The 23,102-nt window shown below is 41.7% G+C and overlaps 1 protein-coding gene across 3 annotated transcripts in view; it reads left to right on the top strand.

Annotated features, from left to right (window-relative positions):
- The window catches only part of DAZAP1 (DAZ associated protein 1), a 52,085-nt gene extending 31,303 nt beyond the window's left edge, over nucleotides 1-20,782 (top strand). Inside the window, exons 7-13 of one of the 3 annotated variants that reach the window (XM_063290855.1) lie at nucleotides 3,860-3,942; nucleotides 7,559-7,712; nucleotides 8,486-8,515; nucleotides 10,638-10,778; nucleotides 11,219-11,401; nucleotides 16,460-16,549; nucleotides 19,678-19,817. In XM_063290855.1, the coding sequence (XP_063146925.1) occupies nucleotides 3,860-3,942; nucleotides 7,559-7,712; nucleotides 8,486-8,515; nucleotides 10,638-10,778; nucleotides 11,219-11,401; nucleotides 16,460-16,539 (671 nt within the window). In that variant the 3' untranslated portion in view covers nucleotides 16,540-16,549; nucleotides 19,678-19,817. Of the gene's footprint in view, nucleotides 1-3,859; nucleotides 3,943-7,558; nucleotides 7,713-8,485; nucleotides 8,516-10,637; nucleotides 10,779-11,218; nucleotides 11,402-16,459; nucleotides 16,550-19,677 lie in introns of all 3 variants that reach the window. The other 2 variants (XM_063290854.1, XM_063290856.1) reach the window with 2 other exon arrangements.
- Nucleotides 20,783-23,102: the final 2,320 nt, after the last annotated feature.

Below are 23,102 nucleotides of genomic sequence, written 5' to 3'. Positions count from 1 at the left end.
GTTATTTAAAGAACTATATAAATTCTTCACTTCATATTTATTAAGCTGTTAAGTATTAGTTTTTATCTTTAATTTAGACACATCTTTAGTGACATATATAAGTGTTTCATAGTAAAAGTACAGTAAACATTAAGTTCTTTCTTTCCTTCTCTTTTTTCTCTCTGTAAACTGATTTGTGATTAATATCTCTTTAGATTTCTTCTCTCTAGGTGATAGATTATCACAGAGGTACAGGCCATTTCCACAAACGGAGGAGGGACCGGGCTTTGTCTTTAATGGAGTGTAAATAAAGTTTTCACTATGTGGTGTGGGAGGAGCTACAAGGGGCAGTTGCTCTAATTTGTTTTGCGACAGCTTTGCACTATTTCAACAGAAAAATTCACTGACACAGCAAAGAGCAGCATCTTTATGTACATATCTCTGTGTGTACTTGTATTTTTAAGCTATTGGAATTCTGCCTACCCGGTCCATCGTTTTTTTCTTTCATTGCCAAATACCCATAGGAATCCTGGAAGCAAGACACATGAGCAAGGGATCTTGTTCGATTCTTCCATCCCATACTCTCAGGAAATAAAATGCAAACATGACACGTTTGATGCAGATGGCACTGCAACTCTTGATCTGCCTGTTGATAAGAGCAGACTATCATGAAAACACTTTTTAGCTGAGCTGTAAAATCCTTTTTAAAATATCTGCTGTCCAGTCTTCAGTTCTTTCCCTTTTGTGAGCTGCAAGCAGTCTGGCAGCCTGTGCTGCCAGTTGTGACCCCCAAAAGATTTTGAGTTGGAGGAAATCAGTCCCCTTGATTGCAGCTCTGCCTGCAGGCACAATATTATAACCAGGATGGCTCTTGCTGATTGCTGAAGAAGGGTGGGGCCACTAAAATGCTGCCTTTGCGAGGCCAGCTTGGTTCACAGTCTTCAGTGTTCAGCTAGTTGCATATGCTTCTGTAATTCAGTAGTTCAATCCTATATTCTAGGTATAAGCACATCTCCTTTGGGCACATGGCTTACATGACATGTATCTAGCCACATGCTTGTAGCAATCGCTGCTCCCATTGCAGTCTTATGCCTCCTCTCTTTTTAATAAGTATAATCAGGAAAATAGATCAGAGGGACAGTAAAAGTGAATGTATTCAGCACTATGATAACCTGCAAAGAATGCCATGAGAACTTCCTAATTCCCAAGTAAAACTCTTAGGCCTATTTTTTTAAAGATCCTTTGATTTTTTTTCCAAAAATTTCTGAATCTTACATGTCCTTTTGCTTTTAATTATGGTTTTGTTTACATGAAATCAGCCAGTGGTTTCAAGTCTGAGCTGTTATGTTTAAACACAGTTTTTTCCCCAAGACTATTCACTTTCCCAATTAGGTTGTGCCAAGTCTGGTTGCAAGATCTGTTGATGAATAGCCAAATGCAACAAAGTCATCCTGAAACAAGAATGGCTCTCTAGCCTTGGTTGGAACACGTATTGTCACCCCTCCTAAATCATTACGTATCAAAATCAAACACATCTTTATGAACATGACATTTAATCATGTCTTTAGATAAGGTTTTGTTTCAAAAATCTGAATAATTAAGCTGAAAAAATGGCCAGATTAATTGTGTCATTAGGGAGAATTTAGATAATTTGCACAGCATATTGAAGATTTTTTAATCAGTGTGAAACTAGTGTACAGTTAAGAGAAATTTAATTATGCCTGAGCACTACTGTAAACCAAGTTAAAGAACCTGACCTCCTTTGAATTACGCCGACTTGGAGTTGGCTTTACATGCTTGTATCTTGCAGAATTCCAGTCTCTCCTTTTAAGTCTCTGCTCTCCCAGAGGAATGTGTGACTTGATAGATAAAAAGCAGTACTTGGTTTGGCTTCAGGAGATACACGTACATGCATACACTGGCTGCTGCCGTCATCCCCATCTCATTTCAGCTGTTGAGCCAGATGAACTTCCCTTGCCAGAGGTGTCATCTTTGGACAGCTGGGTGCTAGTTGAAAAGAGGCAGAGGAGGTCTCTCCGCCGAAGCCCCTAGCTGCTGATGGCAGGGGTAGGCAACCTGGTGCCCTCTGGATTGAATTCCCTACGCTGTGGGATTCCCATATGCTGTCGTCATGATGGCAGGGGGCGGTCAGACTTTTTGGTTCTCACATCTAGTTGGCGTGACGCTTGCCTGTTTGGGGCTTATAACAACTTGAAGGATGCGACACGCCTCTTGGGCTCTAATCTTGGGAAGAGATTGTTTTTAGGACGTGAGAAAAATACCTCCGTTCTCATTTCTCTTTCCCCCTAGACTTTTTGTTGTGAGGTAACAACCAAAGCTCCCAAGAGAGAAATTAAAGCATGTATGCTCTTAGTGTCCTTTTTTTTACCCATTTTGCTGCTGGTCTGAGCCCAACTCTACCTCTCTAAATTTGTTTTGATCTTCATAATCATGTCTTGAATCCTGTGATCTCTTGCAAGAGTTCTTCAAACTGTTTCACAGATACGCTTCCTTCCGATTTCTAAATTTATTCTCAAGGTGCATTTCTCCCTCTGCCTTGCTCTGAATAGGAAGGGCAGCGCAGCGCACCCTCTGTTCGCCCAGCCTCTGTTTACTCTCTGGTTCTCTGGGCCTTTCTCCTTCACTTCACTGACTTGTGTACAATGACATCTCCACCCAAAGCGCACAAGTCCCATCTCTACTTCTTGGGCTGTTCCATACGCACCAAGGCCACCAAGCCTGGTTCAGCTTCAGGCTGTGCTGTGTCTTCTAATGCTCTAGCCCTGTTTTTTCTTAGGCTCTGCTTGGTTCCGCCCCTTTGTCTTTTCCCGTAACCGTGAGCAAGGAAAACGACACACTGTTCTATATGTTCTCCTGTTAAATCATTATTTAAGCCTGCATACTGTGTATCATTGGGATGCAGAAATGCCCCTCTTCTCGCTGTGAAACGAAATCTCCCAGATTCTCATTCTGGCTTTTAAAAAGGTTCCTTGTTCTGTGAAGGCTCGCGTGTCACAGGTTCAGCTCCAGCTCGTTCATAACGCCCAACGCTTGCATGCAGGAGCTGCTTTAAAAGTTGCCTCCTCCGCCTCCCAAAATCCCATTTATTTCTTAATTTGTTTCTTGCTCTTGTTGCTGACAGCAGAATTTTGACCTGCTGCAGCCCATCTTGGCCTGTATCTTTGTGTCTTTTTAAGTATAAATCTCTACAATAAGGCTCCATGAGTTTACCCAACTATGTTGGATAAGCTTAGAGAGACACTAACTGTTACAGAGACTGTATCTGTTTTTCTGTTGAACGCTTTAGAGCAATAAATGGCCGCTGTCAGCACTAGCTGCAAAGCAAAATGAAACCAAGGGGGAAATCTCGGGTTTCGGGGGGGGGGGGGACGACTAATAAACAACCGGTCCCAAAATGTTTTGTCCAGTCCTATCCTCCTCTTCATTTTATGCTATTGCTCAGTCACTTTTCTAATTTGCCAAAATGCATTTAGACAAACAAATTGATTTTGTGATGGCATGTGAGGGAGGTTACGAACTGGGTTAGCCATAGTGACTCGATGCAGGTGTTCTGCACAGAACTTAGTCTTAGGATTTGCTCAGAATTTTTTGAGCATTTGTTAGCAGGGCAAAACAATGCTGCATCTGTAGGCGCTAAGCCATTTTTTCTCCATCAGTTAATACTGCATGAAGTGCTGAGCTAACAATTTTTTACCCTGACCCAAGATGGTCTGATTATTGGGAACTAGCACTGAGCTCCCCACATCCCAAGTCACCTGAAGCCCTTGTTTGAACCCTTGGTCCGCCCCTAATACTGTTCATCATCCTGTTTTGTGTCACAACACCCTGCTACCTTGATTCACTCTTCGTCGTTGGCTAGGTTTTGGATTTATTACTTTCGAGGACGAACAATCAGTGGACCAGGCTGTCAACATGCATTTTCACGACATCATGGGCAAAAAAGTGTGTAGTTGTAGTTTTATTTTACCTTAAGACAAAGCTGAGGCTTGAGGCAACTAGCAATTTGGCTGGCGAATAGAAGCTGATAGAGCTGTAGTAGAGGGGACAAAAAATTATTCAAGTGGGTAAAACCACATTCAGGAACACATTTCATTAAGTTACTCCATTTTGGATAAAAAATATATGCTCCATCTGCCTGTAGATTCCTTTGGGATGTTTTGTTTGAGAAGAAGAATAATGGCAGACAAGCTTCCATAAAAGCTAATAATTGAGTTCAGGTGTAATGAACTTAGTCCAATAAACCAGGGTTTATGGGTCAGAAGAATAAACATTCTACCTGCTCACTTACTTCTCTTTTGCACTTTCATACAATACTTTCAGGGTTGATAAAACACATCCTGTATCAAGATGTATGTGAGAGAGGGGAGAAGCCAAATATGCAGCAAAATGCTTATTCTGTTGAATAAGCCATGGCTTGTTGAATGGAAATTACTGCATTTGATCTGGCCCAGCTTGCCCATCATTCCATGTAATGCTTAGCAGTTAGATGCTTCAAGATTCATTCCTGAGTACAGAATAGAAAATACCGAAAAACATAGAAGTGGTATGTGTCTGCTGTGAAGCACTTCAAATAAATTGACATGGAGAACAAGCCAAGACTCTGAAAACCCTGATTTTAATTGTTAAGAGCACTTTACTGAGTTAGATAATGCACTAGTTTTGAAGTCCTAATAGAGTTGCTTTTGTGAGTTGTAAATGTGATAGATAAATAAATAAATGTGTTGAAGGCCATTGCATTTGCTTGTCTGAATTCACATGTAGAAGGACAAGCAGTTTGAGACACTCATGTAGCTGTTTTTCAGGAACTTGTGCCGCCATTACTGTTCGCACGTATTTTGTACCTTGAAAGTACAGAATACGAAAAGGGAATGGAAGTCAACCTTTATATTCCTTTTGAAACGGCAGTGAAATCTCTATGTTGCCAAAGGCTCAGCTTCCCATTACTATTCCTTCAGATGTGTGTTCTTTATTTCACATTTTAGGTTGGGGTGGAGGGATGGGGGGGAAGGAAGGGGGCTAAACTTAAGCAACAGACAGACAGATCATCATGAAGGAATGGTTTAAATTTTTAAAAAATGGGTCACTTACTGTGAGACTTTGAAATGAATCCACATATTCTTTTAATAGTATTTTTTAACCACAGTGCAGTTAAGTGACCTTTTGATTGTTGTTATCTTCATACTGTGTTGTCAGCACTTCTAAGAGGTTGTATGGGTGAAAAGATTCTGCCTTCTTAACTCTGATTTAAGGTGCTCACCTTTGAGCATGGCTTCGCCTTAGGAACCAAGCCAGAGGAGGAGTGACTAAGTAACTACAGAGTGCAGCTTTGACCTTTGTAGGGAAGGTCTGCTGAAAAGGGAACACTGCAGGCTCTTACACCAAGCCTAAAATATAAGCCGCTCAAAGTCTCCAGAAACAGAGCAGCATGTGAGTTGTGGTGGTAAATAAACGAAACGCTTGCCGCTTTGCTGGATGGTGTAGCAAAAACAGCAAAGCCTTCAACTGGAATTAAATCACTTTTTCAAAAATATTTGGCTTATTGCAAAGCAGGCTGTCCTACCCTCTTGATGTGTTCTGATTTGTGTTTTCCAACTGTCTGATGATTTTCAAGTTTGAGTTGCTTCTTGTCAAAATCATTAGATTTTTCTGGACACTGGAAGCATATTCATGACCTTGCCAATGCATGAGTAATTAATGTCATTTAAACTGTTAGTCCTAGGTAAGAAATGGAACTCTTTCTTCTTTAGTTTGATGCTAATCAAATTCAGTAGCTGCTAACGCTGATCTGGTGAACCCAGGAGAGCAGCCGTTGGAGGTTCCAGGGCAGCTCAGGCAGAACTTCAGAGTCCCCTGGCGAGTTTCAGAAGTTGCATCCTTCATGCTCCCTCCTGCAGAAGCCTCCTCACAAACTGGAAACAAAATCTCCAGTGGACCAGACCAAAGCACAGGAACAGGCAGCTAAGAATGCATGCCAAGCAGGAGCCAGGCAAAGCTCAGATGCCAAGGTTTTTGTTGGCTAGTGAAAATGCAAATTGCTGACATCTTGAGAAATTCCTCCCTGATTTCTCTCAGCCTTTAAACATTATTATTGGGAAAACTGGACTTCAAATGTCCTGAAATCTTCCTGCTTACTGGGAAAATTTGAAAATAGTAAATGGTCTACTCTCTTTCTGGGATCCGAAAGCTCTGTGAAAGCCAGCACCCTCCTCCACCCTCTTATTCAGATGGCAACCAACTTGGTTTTAGAATATCAAACCTTGGGAAGATTCCAGGACATTTGCAGCCCTATAGGCAGTATTAATTTGTGCAGCATATAAACCCAGTCTGGAGTACTAGAAGTGGTTTTATTTGAATTCTGCCATTGATATGGCAGGTTCATTCACAAGAGTACGTGAAGGATTCCCACACTTAGCTTCAGGGAAGGTGCTGTGCCCATTTACCTTCAAACCCTGCCTTGAACTCTTTGGAAGCGAAGGTGCCTGACTTCTTGAGATGTAGCTAGAGAGAACCTAGACTCTTAAATCTTCCCCTGGTCTGGTTCACTCAGTGATGCAGAGATTAATTCCCTCCCTTAAATCTTGCAATTAGCTTTGCTAAGTGTATTTGGATTAACACCAGACAATTCTTCAGGATGTTTGCATTCATCAACGAGGTCATCTTACCTAGGCCAAGCCCATTTTTAAGGCCTCACTGCACAAGGGTGCCTTCCTTTTGGCCCTTCCTCCCCTTATTTGCAAAGAATGTTTTTCCATGACTGAACACAGTATGAAGGTTTTGCTTCTTATTGACTCAACTGTCCATTTTTTATTACCTGCATGTTTGTTTACTTTTTTTGTTAGATGTAATGTAAGGTTCTCTTATCACATCCATTCCTTCTGACATTGTTTGAGTTAATTGAGGTTCTTTAAGCGTTAGCCTGGGGAAGGTAAGTCTCTATCTTCCATTAGACTTTTAAATAAAAATAAAAAAACTTAAGCTAAAAAGGATTTGAAACAAACAAAATGAATACAATGTGTGTTTCTCAGGTATGAACAAAACTGAACTGCAGTTTAGTTGTGATAGATTTTAGCTAAAAATTTAACTTCTTTTTCCAACATTGTCCGGAAAAAATCCCTCCCCAAGGACTGGCTAAAGCCTTAGTACCTCCTCCATGATGTTCTCTTCACCCTTGTTTATAACAATAATTTTGGCCTATCTTGGTATTGCGATTTACCTACGGAGAGTGAAAATCCACTGAGGAGATGGTACTGCTGCTTTAAAATGAGGAAGAAAGTAACAAACATAACAGAAGAGAAATCATGTCCAGGGATATATTTTATTCTAGCTCCATAGTGAAGGCTCCCAGAATGGCTTACTCTGATATCCATTGTACCTGAGAAACATTTATTAAATTAGCAGCCTTAAAATATAAGCTTGCAATACTTTAAGTACTTAGCAATAAGTCATAACATGCTAAGATAAAGTTTTTAAGTGTAAAGTTAAGGGTGTGTGTGATGGGAAAAGGGGGGCAAGTTATCTTCCTGCCTCCTAGTTCTGAGCCTCTGCCCTCTTTGTTTAGGTGGAGGTGAAGCGGGCCGAACCTCGGGACAGCAAAAGCCAGACTCCGGGGCCAACGGGCACCAGCCAGTGGGGAAGCCGGATCATGCCAAGTGCTGCCAATGGCTGGGCAGGACAGCCCCCACCTACCTGGCAACAGGGATACGGACCTCAAGGTACCAGTTTTCTGTTTGGCTTTTAGGGTCCTGAGTGACTTCAGTCTGCCCCCCCCCCCCCTGCATTGTTTACCATAAAGAGAGGTGGCAATCAATTCTTGATGCCTTGGATTTTGTCACTAGGTGGGAAAATTAAAACCCATTTTTATCCAAATCCAGTTTCACTACCCCATTGTGTGTGGACTTCTCAGTTTTGAGCATTTGCATTCGGGCAGCATCTTAGATCCCCTGTAACATTTCCCCCACTTAGATATCCAAACATCTTCAGAATAATTCTGTGTAATCTAAGTAACTCTCCTACTAGTAAAGGTAAAGGTTTCCCTTGACGTAAAGTCCAGTCGTGTCCGACTCTAGGGGGCGGTGCTCATCTCCGTTTCTAAGCCTTCGAGCCGGCGTTGTCATAGACACTTCCGGGTCATGTGGCCAGCATGACTCACGGAACGCCGTTACCTTCCCGCCGAAGCGGTACCAATTAATCTACTCACATTTGCATGTTTTCGAACTGCTTGGTGTGCAGGAGCTGGGACTAGCAACGGGAGCTCACCCCGCCGCGCGGTTTCAAACCGCCGACCTTCCAATCGACAGCTCAGCGGTTTAACCCGCAGCGCCACCGCGTCCCTTCTAACTCTCCTACTAGATGCTGTTAAACTTTGGAGAATGATGATGTTGTATAACACCAACAAAGAGCTGATGAAACAGTTGTTGTAACTTGTTCTTGTTTTGTGTGTGTGTGTTGTGTGTCTTCTCCTATTCTTGCCTCCCACCTCCCTTAGGTATGTGGGTGCCAGCTGGACAAGCACTTGGTAAGTATGTTGTGAGCATTTAAAAATGTGCATATTCAATATTGTAACTGTAATTATGCAGGTTTAGATTATTAGCAAAATCTTACTCCGTGTGCATTTTTTGCCTTTGTTCTCCAAAGACCTTTTTGCATCTGTTATTTTGAAGCACTCAGGCCCTTTGAACAAGAATCCATAGGTTTCTTGAGATGGGAGACAGTAATTGTACCCTAAAACTTCCCAAAGTAATCAAAAGTTGTGTGTGTGTGTGTGTGTTTAGTCATTTGTAAGACACTGGGAAGATCTGGAGGAGACAGGGAATTACCCTTTCCTAGTGGCCTAGTCCCTTTTCTTCCCACATGGTCTGTTTATGCACAAGGAGGTACCCTTCTAATATCAAGAAAGAAGGTAGAGTTTAGTGTGGCCATGTACAAAAGAACTCAAACCTGGTGACATCACAGTAGCCCTGCACACACGTACTTCCATATATGGAGAAAAAAATAGGGCAGTGGTTGCTAATCTTACCCCAGCTTCCTTATGCACAGGGTTCGTGCATTTATATATTTTGTACTTAGAAATAAAATCTCCAGTTACAGATTCTCCATGTGTAGGCTGTAATTCATCTCCACATAATTAGATTACTGGAATGCGCTCTACATGGGGCTGCCTTTGAAAATGACCTGGAAACTACAATTGGTACAAAATTCAGTGGCCAGGATGCTAGCAGGTGCGAGTCGCTACTGTAATAGCATACCTCTGCTCCAGCTGCTCCCTTGGTTACCAATACATTTCTGATTCAAAGTGCTGCATGGCTATAAAGCCCTGCATGGCGTGGCTGCAAGATACCTGCCAGACGAAGTGGACTCTGCCCCGGCCCAGGTGTGCATGTGTGGTGGGGAGGTGTAGGGTCCTGTCCCTGCATCGAATCGGGGCTATCTGGCAGACGATACTCCTTTTCTGCAGCAGTCCCCAAGCTTTGGATCAACCTGCTTCTGGAGCTACATCTTGCACCCTTCCTGTAGCTATTTCACAAGGCATCAAGACCGTATTACTTAACTGGCCATTTGGTACATGATTTTTCCTGACACATTATGGATGGGCTGCCATGTTACTGTTATTTATATTTATTGCTGAGTTTAGGCTTAATTGATTTCTATATTTTTATGTATTTTTAATCTTATTATTGCAAACAGATCAGAGTCATATGAGCTTGATGGTAAATAAGTGTGATATAATAACTAAATACGAATTGGAGGTATACTGTTTGTTCTGGGGAGCCTTGCTGAGAACCTGAAGCTGGATATGACCTTGACATGCCATAGTTCTATTCTGCATTTTCAAAGCAAATAGAATTGTATCTGTGGCAGTTTTTAAAAATGGGAGCAGTCTTGTGTACTAGCTAAGGTTACTTTTTTTTTTAATACAGCACATTTGAAAAGGTATGGCAGACCACTCTGTGGTCTGATAATGGAAAGTTCTGGGAGTCACAGGGATGATCTTTTACCAGACTACAGGTTTTTGCCCACAGCTACCTTTGAGGCCTCAGTTGTATTGTTCTCAGGTGTGCAGGATGAAAAATACGTGATAGATGAGTCACAGAGTGACCTGTGATCTATTTTCAGAGAGCTGAGGTGCACATTATTGGAGCTTAACGAACTATGATTAAAGCTAGAGAAGAGAGTGGGGCCACTGTGGAATATTTTGTGAGAATGCCTGCTGCCCTTGAGTACCAGAAAGCCAAAAGAGTTTTCCCCCATCTTATGACGTTCCCTTCCTCTTCAGTATTTAAAAATGCCAACCATTTGTGTGTCCATTTTCTGCAGTTTGAATGCAAGAAATGGCAGTTGGAGGGAGACTATTTTAAATACTGATTTGTGCTAGAATACTAATACTGTAGAACTGGATTCTTTAGGGATCTAAAGGAAAAGAAAGAAGTGTTCAAACAGAAGCTAGTCATCCACATCAGGGGATGATTTAAATCTCAGTGGCCTGAATGCCTAACTCCACAATTTCCCTTGACTTTAGCGCCAGCAGTTTTGGAGGAGTATGATGCCTAGTGCAATAGACTGGGAATACCCTTTTTCTTGGGGCTGGCTCCTCTGTTAAATGCCTTTGATTTTCTCAACGCGCTTCTTACCGGCTCCAGGTGGGTATGGCCCCCCTCCACCAGGTAGAGGAGCTCCACCTCCACCGCCGCCTTTTACCTCGTACATCGTTTCGACACCTCCAGGAGGATTCCCACCCCCGCAGGGTTTCGCACAGGGATATGGCACCCCTCCGCCCTTCAGTAAGTACTCCTTACAGCGATAATCAGGAGCGTTCTGTGTGACGTTGTTATCTCTGCTTTTACGAAAGAGCTCGTGAGGCAAATCTGGCACATACCACCACAACCTCCCCACAGCGCCTGTGAGGCAGGATAGGCTGAGAGCATGCAGTTACAACTGGGCTCGCTCTGTGGGGAGACTTGAGCCTAAGGCTCCATAGTTAGACTGATGCTCTCTCTGCTCACTGCAAAGTCTGTGTTACATTTTTTTTCTCAGCCTTATTCCTTGACTGATTTGAGGGGTGAAGGGGTCTGTCTTTGAAAAACAAGGGGAGCAATTCTTACCCGATGGCATTCCCCTTTGTCCCCTAGTCTTGGTTCAAGTGAGTAAAACTTGGGGAAATTTTCCTCTTTAACTTGAGTTATACTGTAAAAACTGACCTGGCCTCTATTCCTCCCCGTAGGCTTTGGATACGGTGCCCCGCCTCCTCCGCCTGACCAGTTTGCTCCTCCCGGTGTGCCTCCACCGCCTGCCACCCCTGGGGCAACACCACTCGCCTTCCCCCCACCTCCACCCCCATCTCAGCCAACTCAGGACATGAGCAAGCCTCCAGCTGCCCAACCAGATTTCCCCTATAGTCAGTTTGGTAAGTGACGGCTTCAAGAGATGCAGCGCTTGCTCTGGGGTCCCGGCTTTTCCCTGCTGCTTGTCTGTCTGTCTGCTTCCTTTGGTTTTGTTTGTAGTAATATTGCTGGAAAACAGAACGAGGAGGTTGTATGTACGTGAGGGTTGACAAAGGATCTCCGTACGCCCATTGCCATTGTGGTGTCCGTTTCAAATTTTAGAAGTTTGCCAGCGTTAGCAACTTTGGATCACCATTTGTCAGGGCAACTGATCCCTGAGATCCAGACAGGACAACCATGTTCTGTGAGACGTTGCCCATCCATGGAAAGGGACTAGCATAGAATAAATGGAGTATTGATAGTTGCCATTTAAAGTTGTAGCTATGGTTGCTGCTGCCGCCTTGTGGAATAACGGTCGGGTGTGGTGGTGGCAGTGGTTATGAATTTGTCTCTCAAGTAACAAGTTCCATTCTTCTTGGCCCAAATGGCACTTTAAAAACCATCTGTAAGAAATTGAATTTGTAAAAATAAGCTGTAGAGTGCGTGAGTGTATAATTCTTTAGGAAAATGTTTAGCTGCAAAAAATTGTATTTTATATACATGAATACACAATCTTTTCAGGAAGATATTTGCAATTTTCAGCATTCAAAATTGGATGAAGTTGTAGATGCTATAGTTTGAATTAAATAGTATAGTTTCTTCACTGTTCAGAGCTATTCTTGTTTAGCAGCCTTAGCATAGTTTTTCTATTGACTGATAGCAAATTCTAATATTCCAGCAGATATTCCATAAAGATTCTTCTCTTCCCTTCTTAGATCCAGGGCTGGCTTCCTTCTGGGACTGCAGGCATTCCACACATTTATGAAAAAAAATCATTTACTCCTCCCATCTAGCAGAAGTCATTTTATAATAAAAGCTAAAGCTATGTTAGAAGCAAGATACAGGTAGTCCTCGACTTATGACAGCAACTGGGATCAGAATTTCTGTCCCTAAGTGATGTGGCCGTAAAGCATGGTCACTTAATGATGGCGATCTCTGCAGTCCTGGTTGCCGTCATTAACTGAATCCCACGGTCGTTAGGCAAGGCATCTTCCTGCCGGCTTCCCACAACGAAGTCAGTGGGGAAGCTGGCAGGAAGTTGCAAGTCCCAGGTGGCTCACAAGCAGGCCAGCAGGCAGGTAAGTGACTGCTGCCACGTGGAGGAAGGGGCGGGGTGTGTGTGAGTGTGTGAGGGGGGCTCAGGGAGAGTCCGTGGGAGGCTCGGGGAGGTTGCGCAGGAGGTGAGGCTTGGGGAGGGTGCACGGGGATGTGTGAGAGGTGCGGCGATGTTCAGCAGGGTGCACAAGTGGCTGGTGTGGCACAAGTGTAGAGGGGCTGGGGGAGGGTGCATGGGGAGGGGAGGCTTACTTTTGACCTTCCCTGCCAGCTTCCCCACTGACTTCCTGGGGAAGCCGGTAGGGAAGGTCACAAGTGGTGATCATGTGATTGTGAGGCGCTTGGAAACTGGTCATAAGTGCAAACGGGTTGCTAAGTGCCCAGATTGCAATCACATGGCTGCGGGGTTGCTGGGACAGCCAGAACTCAGAGGACCATTTGTAACCACTGTTCGTTCAGCACTGTCATAACTTCAAACGATAGCTGAATGAATGGTCGTAAGTCGAGGATGACCTGTAACACCTTTATTAACTGGATGTGAAATATTCATCACTGGATCCTCATAGGGAATGTTAAAATTAAACTAATCTAGCCCTGAATATAATTAACTTTTTTCTCTGCCACAGTCTCGGAGTTCATGCGGATCCTTATCACACATTCTGTTGATGAACCACAGTTTTCCTCTCTTTGCCTTGATGACACAAGTTGATGAAAGACAGGCTGCTCCCCATTTTTAGGTTTTTAGGAGAAATCAAAAGCAGATACATAGAAAACTCCTGTGGTGATTGTGACCTGCTTCTTTTTTTTCCTGAGCATTCTTCTTGAATACACCCAAATAGGATCACCAATACCTGTAGAGAATTCTAATGTTGGGGATATTTAATTAATATAGTTGATGATGGGTAATGATGGAAAACGCCTTAAAATGCAGTTACAACTTAAAACAGAAACAGACAATTTAGAAGTATTTTTTTTCTCTCTTTGGTAGATAAGAAATGCCATATTTCATGGGAGTTGTTCATATGTCAACTGCTTCCGTTTTATTTACCTTCTGTTTCTCCTGAGCTCTCTTTAAGATCTTCCACATAGATCTGCAATTGGCCTTTTAATGATAAATGACATTCTTCTGATTTGACAAATATGTGCCCCTTCCCTCTTAAAAACTCCAGCTAATTTTTTTACTAATTTTTGTTGAAGAAATTTTTAAAAAGGAAAAGCCATAAAAGAAAATAAAGATAATAAAGAAAAATAGTGAAAAAAAGAAAAGAATGATTATAAAGAAGCTGCTTCTGATCTTCTTGACGGAGGTTATAAATACATTTATATTTTGCCCTCTCTCTCTAAAGTTAAATCCTAATCTCCTTCTTTCCATAAGCTACCCTTTCTAATCTTCAAACCCATAAATCACAAGTTCATTTTTCTCTCTTTTCAGCAAAAAGTCCATCAGGGGTTTCCAGTCACTGATAAATGTACTAGCTGATCTTCCTCTGATCAAACAAGTTAACTTTGCCACTTCTGCTAGTTCCATCATCTTCACCAACCATTCCTCCGTGGTGGGTACTTCAGAGTCTTTGCATTTTTGCACGTATAATAGTCTCGCAGCAGTAATCATATATAAAAATAATCTTCCATGACTCTTTTCTAATTGGCTTTCCATTAGTCCCAGCAAGAAAAGTTCTGGATTCAATGAATGTTAATCTTTAAAATTCTTTGTATCATTATATGAATTTGAACCCAGAAATTTCTGACTTTTTTACAGCTAAATGACCCTTCATGTTGTCTACATTTCCAACATAACGTTTGAAGTACCTTTATACATTTGAGACAATTTTTCTGGAGTCATGCCAACAGCACATCATTTTATAAAAATTCCCTTTCAGATTATAACATAATGTAAATTTCAGTCCTTTTAACCACATATTTCCCCACTGTTTCATCAGATTGTGTCCAAAGTTTTAGCCCATTTTATCATACAGTCTTTCACTTGTTCTTCCATTTCAAATTTCAATAAAAGTTTATACATTTTAGTAATTACAGGTTCATCATTTGTACATAGTTCAGATTCTGTCTTCTGCTGCTCAATTCCAAATGTCCTATTGTCTACCTTAAATCTTTCTCTTAACTGTCCATACGAAAACCATTGAAAATTAAATCCCACTGAAGCCAATTGCTCTTTTGATTTCATCTTACATTTTCCGTGTTCCTGTTCTAACCACTCTCGGTGAGTTAACTATTCTTCTTTACCTACTGTTTTTTTCCCTATAAAATACTTCTTGTGCTGAGACCCATAAAGGCATTTTCGGGCACAGTCTGGGTTTATATCTGTTCCATATTCTCAATGTGGCACTTCTAATACAAGATTCTTAAAATCTACAATAACCTTAACTTTATCATACCACAGAAAACCGTGCCTTCTGAACCTCAGATCCTGCTCTTCTAATTCTAAAATTCTTTTGTTTCTCAGCAAAATCCACTCTTTCCATCTAAACTAAGCAGCAGGCTAAAAAAATAGAATTCCAAATCAGGCAGTCTCAATCTTTCTCATTCCTTTGCATCTTCAAGTATTTCATATTTAACTCTTGGTTTTTTCCCTTGCCATACAAATTTAGATACATCTTTCTGCCATTGTTTAATTTCTGTCTTTTGTTTATTGATTTTAAAAGAAACTATTAAAAACTCCAGTTAAGAGAGTGGTACTGTTGGGAATGTGCTATTTGAAGAGATTTGCCTTTTATCAGATGACTTAGAAATCTTCTGGCTTTGAGTAGAGGGAGGCAAAGATGCCTATGAATGTTTGGAATGAAAGGAGAAGATGAATGAAAGTGCCTTCAATCTCCTATCAGGAAGTCTTCTTAATCTGAGCATTGCAAAGAAATGCCTCATTGAAATTGTCTGCACACATGGAGAGGGTGTGTGTTGAATTCATATTTTGACATCTGTTTACAGCTTTGATTTGATCTATCAAATCAGAGTGGTAAAAATGTACACTACTTAAATATTCCAGTGGGCAGATTCTTATATTAAGGAAATTATCAAGTCTTTTTCAGTTATACATAAGGAGTATTGTTGAGGGGGAGATGGCCTTTGCGAGAACTAACTGAATTGTTCTGACTGATAGGCACGCTTAATATCTCATGCTACATTGCACAACCCTTAGATCATCCTTGCCAGAGCTAAATTTTAGGGGACAGGATTAAAAAAAGTCACACAGGAGCTGATATTTGTCGTATCTAACAAGTTCATATTCTTTTTTTAATAATATATATAATCCTGCTGCTTTACTATAACTATGTGGGATGTTTTCTTCATATTTTGACACGAGTCTTGCACAAAATCTGTTGTCTGATTAAATCACTAACTTTCCAAGAAGGGAACCTGAGAGAATGGAGGATGGGACAGGGAGAAATACAGGGAGATTATGAATCTTGTTCTGTTCTTTAACAACTCTGTTATACCTCCCCCAACAAAAGACTCACAGATCTCAGTCTAGCGAAGCGTTCTCTGAAATAATATGTTCCCAGGATTTGACAAGATCACTACAGAACTTAAAAGCTCATCAAAAACTACAGTCTTGCATTTAAGACTAAATAATACCGTTTTCACAGAGTTCTTTTTTCATCTATATGTCTCTACTGTTCACACAAATACTTAAGCAATATAACCAAAGGGTTTTTTTTTCCTGTTTTGCATGTTTTCATTTTAAGATACATAGCTGTTTCTAAGATACCTGCAGTAGTGGGGTGTATAGTCACGGCTGAATAGACTCTGGCACTAGTCCAGACTCTTCCGCACCAATTTCAAATGTAAGAGTGATCCTAAGCTTGCATTATGGGTAAGTCTTCCTTGCCGCCTTTCCAAGAGAATTGTAGCTTTTTACGCAGGGCTCTCTTGGGGGTTTAGTCACCCTGGTTTCCATTTTTTACCAGGGCTGGGTACCTATTCTCAAGACCCTTCAGGCTTCGGGCCAATACTTTGTTTACACACTTATGGTCAGGCTGAGAAGTGAGTTACCGTAGGTAGGTGGAGCCTATTTACACCAAATCCTCTTATTTGTAATCTCTTGTGTGGAAGGGGGTGGTGGGAGACAAGTAACCTTTTTTTTTCCTTGCAGGGGTGTTCTTTCCTCCAATGTATGGAGAGGGGAGGGCATTCTCTCCACTGAAGAATTCTTTCAGGGAGTCCTTGATCTTGTTCAAGCGGTTTTGCTACCATAAGCGAATAGTTTGCTGAATTAGTACTTAATATCAAAAACTTGCTGTGTTTCACACAAACAGTGTTGTGTGCATCTGCTCTGGGGTTTAGGTGTGGTAACCTTCTGCTCTGGTTATTATGTATTCTTCATAAAATTGGCTAGAGAGGATTTTTTTTCTATTTGGGGGTGGTGGGATATCAAGGTTTGCTGATGGAAGAGAATGCCTCAGTTTCAGAAAATGTGTTGGTGACAGTGAATTGGATCATAGATTTACAAATTTAGGGGGAGGAACAACTGTAGGCACTCACTCTTTCTACAGTTTAACTGGTTGGTTGCAAGGGGAAAGGGTTATTTAAAATGATTAATTGCTTTTATATGGCTTCTGATTATCCCACCTTCACTTTGGGGCACAGTCCAGATTTTTTCTTAGAATCAATGCAACAAGTCTAATTGAATGTGCAAGGAATTACTTAAAATGAAATGCCTCCATCAGGTTCAGGGGAAAACCTGCACATGTAGCATTATGGGTCTCTAATTACACTATGTTTGTGTTTTTTTTTATATGAGATTTGCAGAGTTGACTGAACCAAAAACATGCTGAAAATTAAAGAAATAGCAGAAGAGGGAGAAGTAACAATTACCAAAAGTTGTTTTGCAAAGACCTAAAGATGGGTTTTTATCATTCTGACAAACTATTGCTCAGTCTTTTCTTACCTCCATGTAATTTCAGTAACTTAAGTCTCACATTACAGAGCCAGTTTGGGGTAGCAGTTAAGGGATCAGGGTAGAAACCGGGAGACTGTGAGTTCTAAATCCTGTCTTAGGCACGAAGCCAGCTGGGTGACCTTGGGCCAGGCCCTCTCTCTCAGCCCTAGGAAGAAGCAGCCAAGAGAAAACCACTTCCAAAAACCTTGCCAAGAAAACTGCAGGGTAGGGACTTGTCCAGGCAGTCACCAGGAATCAAAAACAGACTCAAAAAAGGTCTCACATTAATTATCTGAAATTAATGCTTTTCCATTGGTGATCATGCACTAAAAAAAAGAGATTATTCCAGATACACCTTAGACCTTACATTAAATGCCAAGGATACTTTAGTCTGTTAGCTGACCATTAGTGTATTGCCAGTGCTTTGGAATACAAGGATTTGTGCCTTAAACAAGAGGGCAGTGCTTAGATCCCCCCCCCCAGTTTTAATTCCTGGTACTCTTGGTTAAACTCTTCTCCAAACTGAGAACCAAGCTGACTGAAAAATCTGTAGGCTGCAGCCTTAACACTTCTGAAGGGAACTACTTGCCAAGTCTGGAGAAGATCATAATGTGTAACTGGAGAAGTGAACTGACTGCATATAAGATTGTTTAAAATATCTTAGATACGGTCAAATAAAAGATTTTGAGAGTTGTTCTATAGGTTTGGATGCTAACTACATTAAAAGAAGGAATGTTGTGCAAATGTTGTGTAGTACTCTAGGACTACAAGGAATATCTTGGCTACTGTTGCCTATATTTCTATCTCCTTGATGATCAAAGAGGATTTGATAAAGTTTGGAGAAGGAGCTGCAGTGATGCTCTGAGCCTACTCTGTTTATTTCAAGATATCTGCATCCTCTTCCATGCCCCCTTTGAACTTTCTTAATTATGAAGGCAAATTACATGAATTCAGATTTCAAGGTGCAGGAAATCTTCCTCTCCAGGTAGGAAGATTTGGGGGGGGGGGAAGCAGAGGTCTGAAATTGTTATTCCAGTTGGCTCAGTTGTGCAGGTTTGTACATGAACAGTCTGTGTGCATGCTTTAACATTAGAAAGGCAAATTGGCACAAAAACATTCCTCCCCTTTAGGAAACAAGAAAATTGATATTCCTTATAATGGGAGAAGATTGCTATTCACAGCTTAGGGTAGAAAGAAAGGCACTGAAAATATTCTGTGCCTGTCACCTGTTGAAAAGCATCAGATAGGAAATGAGGGGAAAGGTCTTTCTCTTCCTGAGATTCCAAAGGCCAGACTCCAGGGCCAGCGAAGAATAGACAGGACTGGGCCGGATGGACTGCTCTTCTGATCTGGTATAACGCAGCTCCCTGTATTGGAATTCTCATCCCTGCCTAGTCCTCTGTTTCTCCTCTTTGATTTTTTTTTTTAGAGGTGGTGGTGGGGATTTGCAGGAGGAGGACCCATTTACAGCAGGTTTACCTTGCTGTAAGGGAACAAAGCAGCCCAATTCTTATTTCTATTAGTAACTCTGCAGATTGAGTCAGAACTGTTTTGTCTAGAAGTGTTACTTGCAAAGTGAGTCGAGCTGCATCTCCGCCACTGTCTTGGGTGATTTGCCATTTTTTCCCTTACAAAATACCTTGGAATAGGACTTGGCAGTTACCCAGGCCTGCCCAAGAAGCAACCGGGCTGTGGAAAGCCTTAACTTGGTGGGAAAATGTTCCTTTTCCATTCCATTTCCCATACTCTTCATTGCTAAAGTACTGAACCGCTCACAGTTCTGGTCCTCTGCACATACAGAACGGCACAGTACCATTAACATGGTATTATCAGGAACCCCTCAAGATTGGATTGGCCCCGACCCTGCCGGCTTTTTGGAAAGCCTCGAAGACTCAGATTTGTTCCTGGGCATGGGGTTGAGTGATTAGTGGTGGTCTGTGAGGTGGTTGATTTGTTATAGATTGGTGTCTTACCTTGGTGATCATCAAATATATTGTGGGTTTTTTTTTTTAAATGTTTCTTACGTATTTTGTATGTGGTTATCCACCCAGAATCTGTATAATGAGATGAGGGGCCATATAAATTGTATAAATAAATCTGCTAGCATGACCATGATCATTGGTTAGAGATGGTGGGAAGTGTAATCTTATTGTTATTCTGGTTTCTCTGGGGTTTCGTTGCTGAGTGTGGGTAGGATGTCATCTCTGCCTTCCCATCAACCCTGTCCTTTTACTTTCTTCCCTCCAGGATACGGACAAGACTTGAGTGGCTTTGGACAAGGGTTTGCCGACCCCAGCCAGCAGCCCCCCTCCTATGGAGGCCCTTCAGTGCCACCCTCGAGTGGGCCGCCCGCAGGGGGCAGTGGTTTTGGCCGCGGACAGAACCATAACGTTCAAGGTTTCCACCCCTACCGACGCTAGCGTGCCCATCTAGAAATCAGGGAGTTCTGTCCAGAGCAGGATATCTGGTGTCAGCTGAAACCCAGGAAGCCCAGACTTACGAACTTGTGACAATCACCTACTTTACCAGAGGGGGGGGGACCACAAATGCAACATCTTTTGGAGGGGTGTTGGGGGAGGAAGAGGAGGCAGCTTTTGAAAGCAAAGTTGTCCGTGGTGTTTGGACTGCATTTTTTTTTAAAAATCTTTTCTTTAACCCATCAGCACAAATAAAGAGTGTCACTGGTTCAAACTACAGGGTTTTAAAAATGTCTTCAGCTTTAATTAAAAAAAAAATCTTCAGGTTTCTTTCTCTATATTTTTGTTGAAAATTTATTTTTTTTTCCTGAGCCTTTGTTTTACCATATATTGTAAACTTTATGTTCAAAGAAGAAGAAAAATATATACATTTACAGATTGTGAGATTTTTAAGATAAATTTTCTACTATGTATGCAGGCTTATTTTTTAATTTAAAAGAAAAAAACAGGGTTTCCATTAGCACTGCTTAGAAGTAAATGAGGGTCAAGTTCTGAACCTCCTTTTGTTAGTGTGGTTGGTCCAGAAACTCTGGGAGTTATTAAAAAACGGTGGGAAGTGGAAATAAGAAAGGAATTTAGTATGTCCGTTTGTTATTTTGTTACTGGTTTTGGATCTGACAACCGTACAGGAACAGAGTTGTTTGAAAGGGGCACCGTATCACTTCTTGAAGCACAGCATTTCAATCTAGGCCTCGTGTTCTTAAAAAATCCTTTGGGGATATGAATTTCTTTAAGGGGGTTAATGGAAGCCTTGCAAAGATGTAGATTTCCCTCAGGCAAAAAAAAAAAAAAATGAAATGGGGGTGCATTTTGCACTAACCAGCGATTACCCCTGGTTTGAATAAAGAAAAGTACATTTGGATTAGAAATGCAAACTTGTCTCCACTTTTTCTTTTTTAAAAATGCTTGAATTTCTCATAGGACTTTCTAAGCTCCAAGTTACTTTTGGGGTTGTATTGGTGGCCAAGAGCCATTTTCATATTTATCCCTTCTGCCACTTGATAGGTTGTACTGCACAATTCCTTGAAGCTTGCATGCCGTTTCAGCTTCTTGTCCAAAATGATTCCTACTCAGTGCTGTATTCCATCTGCACACAAAGGCCAAAATAAAACCAGAGAAATGTAAGCAATACGAAAGGGTATTTCTGATATCCCACATAATCTTCAGCCTTGAGGCCATGTGGCAACTTTTAAATCCAGCAACCCTTATCTTTTCAAAATACAGCCGCATCTCCCCCAAGTGTGAAAAGGCCCTGACCCCACCTCTGCTTCTGATAAACCCAGAGAGTGCTCGGATACCCCTTTTCATGCAGTCATAGCCTGTCAGTAAACAAACAACATAATTGGCTTGTGTGGCACGTTAGAATGGGAACAATAAAATGAATTGCTGTGGGGAGAAAATTCCCAATTTATCCATAGGCTCTGCAGGTAGATGGACACATCTCTGCAAACCATGATGAACTTAATGGGTGTTTACAATTTGTATCTACTGTCTAATTCCAAGAACTCCCAGCAATTTACATTGTCAAAATATCAATAAAGTACTCCAAAGGGACAAAAACACCAACCTTACCTGGTGTCCCTAGTCCAAAGTAACTGTTAGTACAAATTTAAGAAAATCTGTGAAACAGCTTTATCTTAACCACCTACTAAACACCAGAAAGGAGGGCACCATATGAACCTCAGTGGAAAGGCTATTCCAGAAGGATGGAACAATGACAGGAAATCTTGTCTCCTGGCCCCACTCCTGAAAATAACCTGGGAGTCAAGCCATAAAGGGCCCCACATGTTAAAAGCACTTTGAATTGTACTCTAAAACCTACAGGGAGTCAGTGCAATGCTCACAAAACCAGTATCACTTTTTACCCACCAGCATGTGACCAGCTGCATTTTGCTCTCATTGCAGTTTCTAGGCAGTAACTCTACCCCAGAAGAGTGAGCTGAAGGTGTGGGTTACTGTTGCCATGGCATCCCATTCCAGGGAGGGTTCCACCTGCCCATCTACCAATAGCCGTGAATGTAGAACTCCCAAATCACCACCTATTCCTCCAGAGGGAGTGTCACCCCATCCAGAGTCGCAGCCAGAGCTGACGGTGAATTCAGCTTGTTCCTCCCAATCCAGTGTATTATAGAACTTCCACTGCATCTCTAGCTCAGTGTAGGCTGGAGATACATGAGTGTCAGTATTACACTGAGGCCACATCCTGAATCAACAGCCTCTCTCAATGGCTTCATGCAGATGTTGAAAAACTGGGGAGAATATGCAGTACTGTAGAAGGGAGCAACCACCTGCAGGGAAGATGGGCGGTGATAAATTTGATAGATAAATCCACTTCCACCCCCACCCCCGCCCATCAACTGGAACTTCCATTTCAGGAAGTGGAAATGCTGTAGCACAGTCTCTCTTCTCAACCTTCACAGGCAACCCAGAAGAATACCATGATTGATGGAATCAAAAGCTAAGAGGAACCAATCCGAGTCCCAATGAAAGTCATCCACCAGAGGGACAATATGGGTTTTGTCCCACGTCTTGCCTGAAAAGAATCTAGATGATCCACTTCATCTAGGGCAAGCTTTGGCTTCCCTGGGCCACACATAAAATATATAATATAGTTAATGTATATAAGTAATAAAACTTCATTTATTTTTTAATACTTTTTATTTAAAAAAAAAATTAAAAAGAGGGCATCATAAAACTAGTGGGGTATTTGACCTTGTTTTTGTAAAACTAATGCATCAGTGTCTGGTTCGATGAAAGAGGTTGCAATTCTCTGAGTTCTCAAGGTGCTTGTCAGAAATTTTAATTCTAATTTTACTCTGTGCTTTTTGGGGGCCACATGCGGCCTGTGGGCTGCGGGTTGGACACACCTGATCTAGGGCATTCTGCAGCTGCATCCCTATGACTTTTGCCTATCATAAAAAGGGAAGATTGGAGACCAGGCAGTAGCTATCTAGCATGACCAGATCCAGGGGAAATCTCTTCAGGATAGGTTGCACCATCTCCTCAAAAAGAGACTGACTACCTCTCTGATCCAGCTATTCACACTATCACAGGCTACCCAAAGGAGTCAAGTGGGGCCTAGATAAGCCCACAAGTGGTAGTGCTCAGGCTGTATAGTACTTCCAAAATGAATCATTGCAAGATGTTATGCCAGTCACCTCTTCCGATCCTGCTTTAAGCAAACATGAATGACAC

This window comes from Candoia aspera, chromosome 1 (assembly GCF_035149785.1).
Source record: "Candoia aspera isolate rCanAsp1 chromosome 1, rCanAsp1.hap2, whole genome shotgun sequence".
NCBI classification, from domain to species: domain Eukaryota; kingdom Metazoa; phylum Chordata; class Lepidosauria; order Squamata; family Boidae; genus Candoia; species Candoia aspera.
This window is presented reverse-complemented; position numbering and strand designations above follow the sequence as displayed.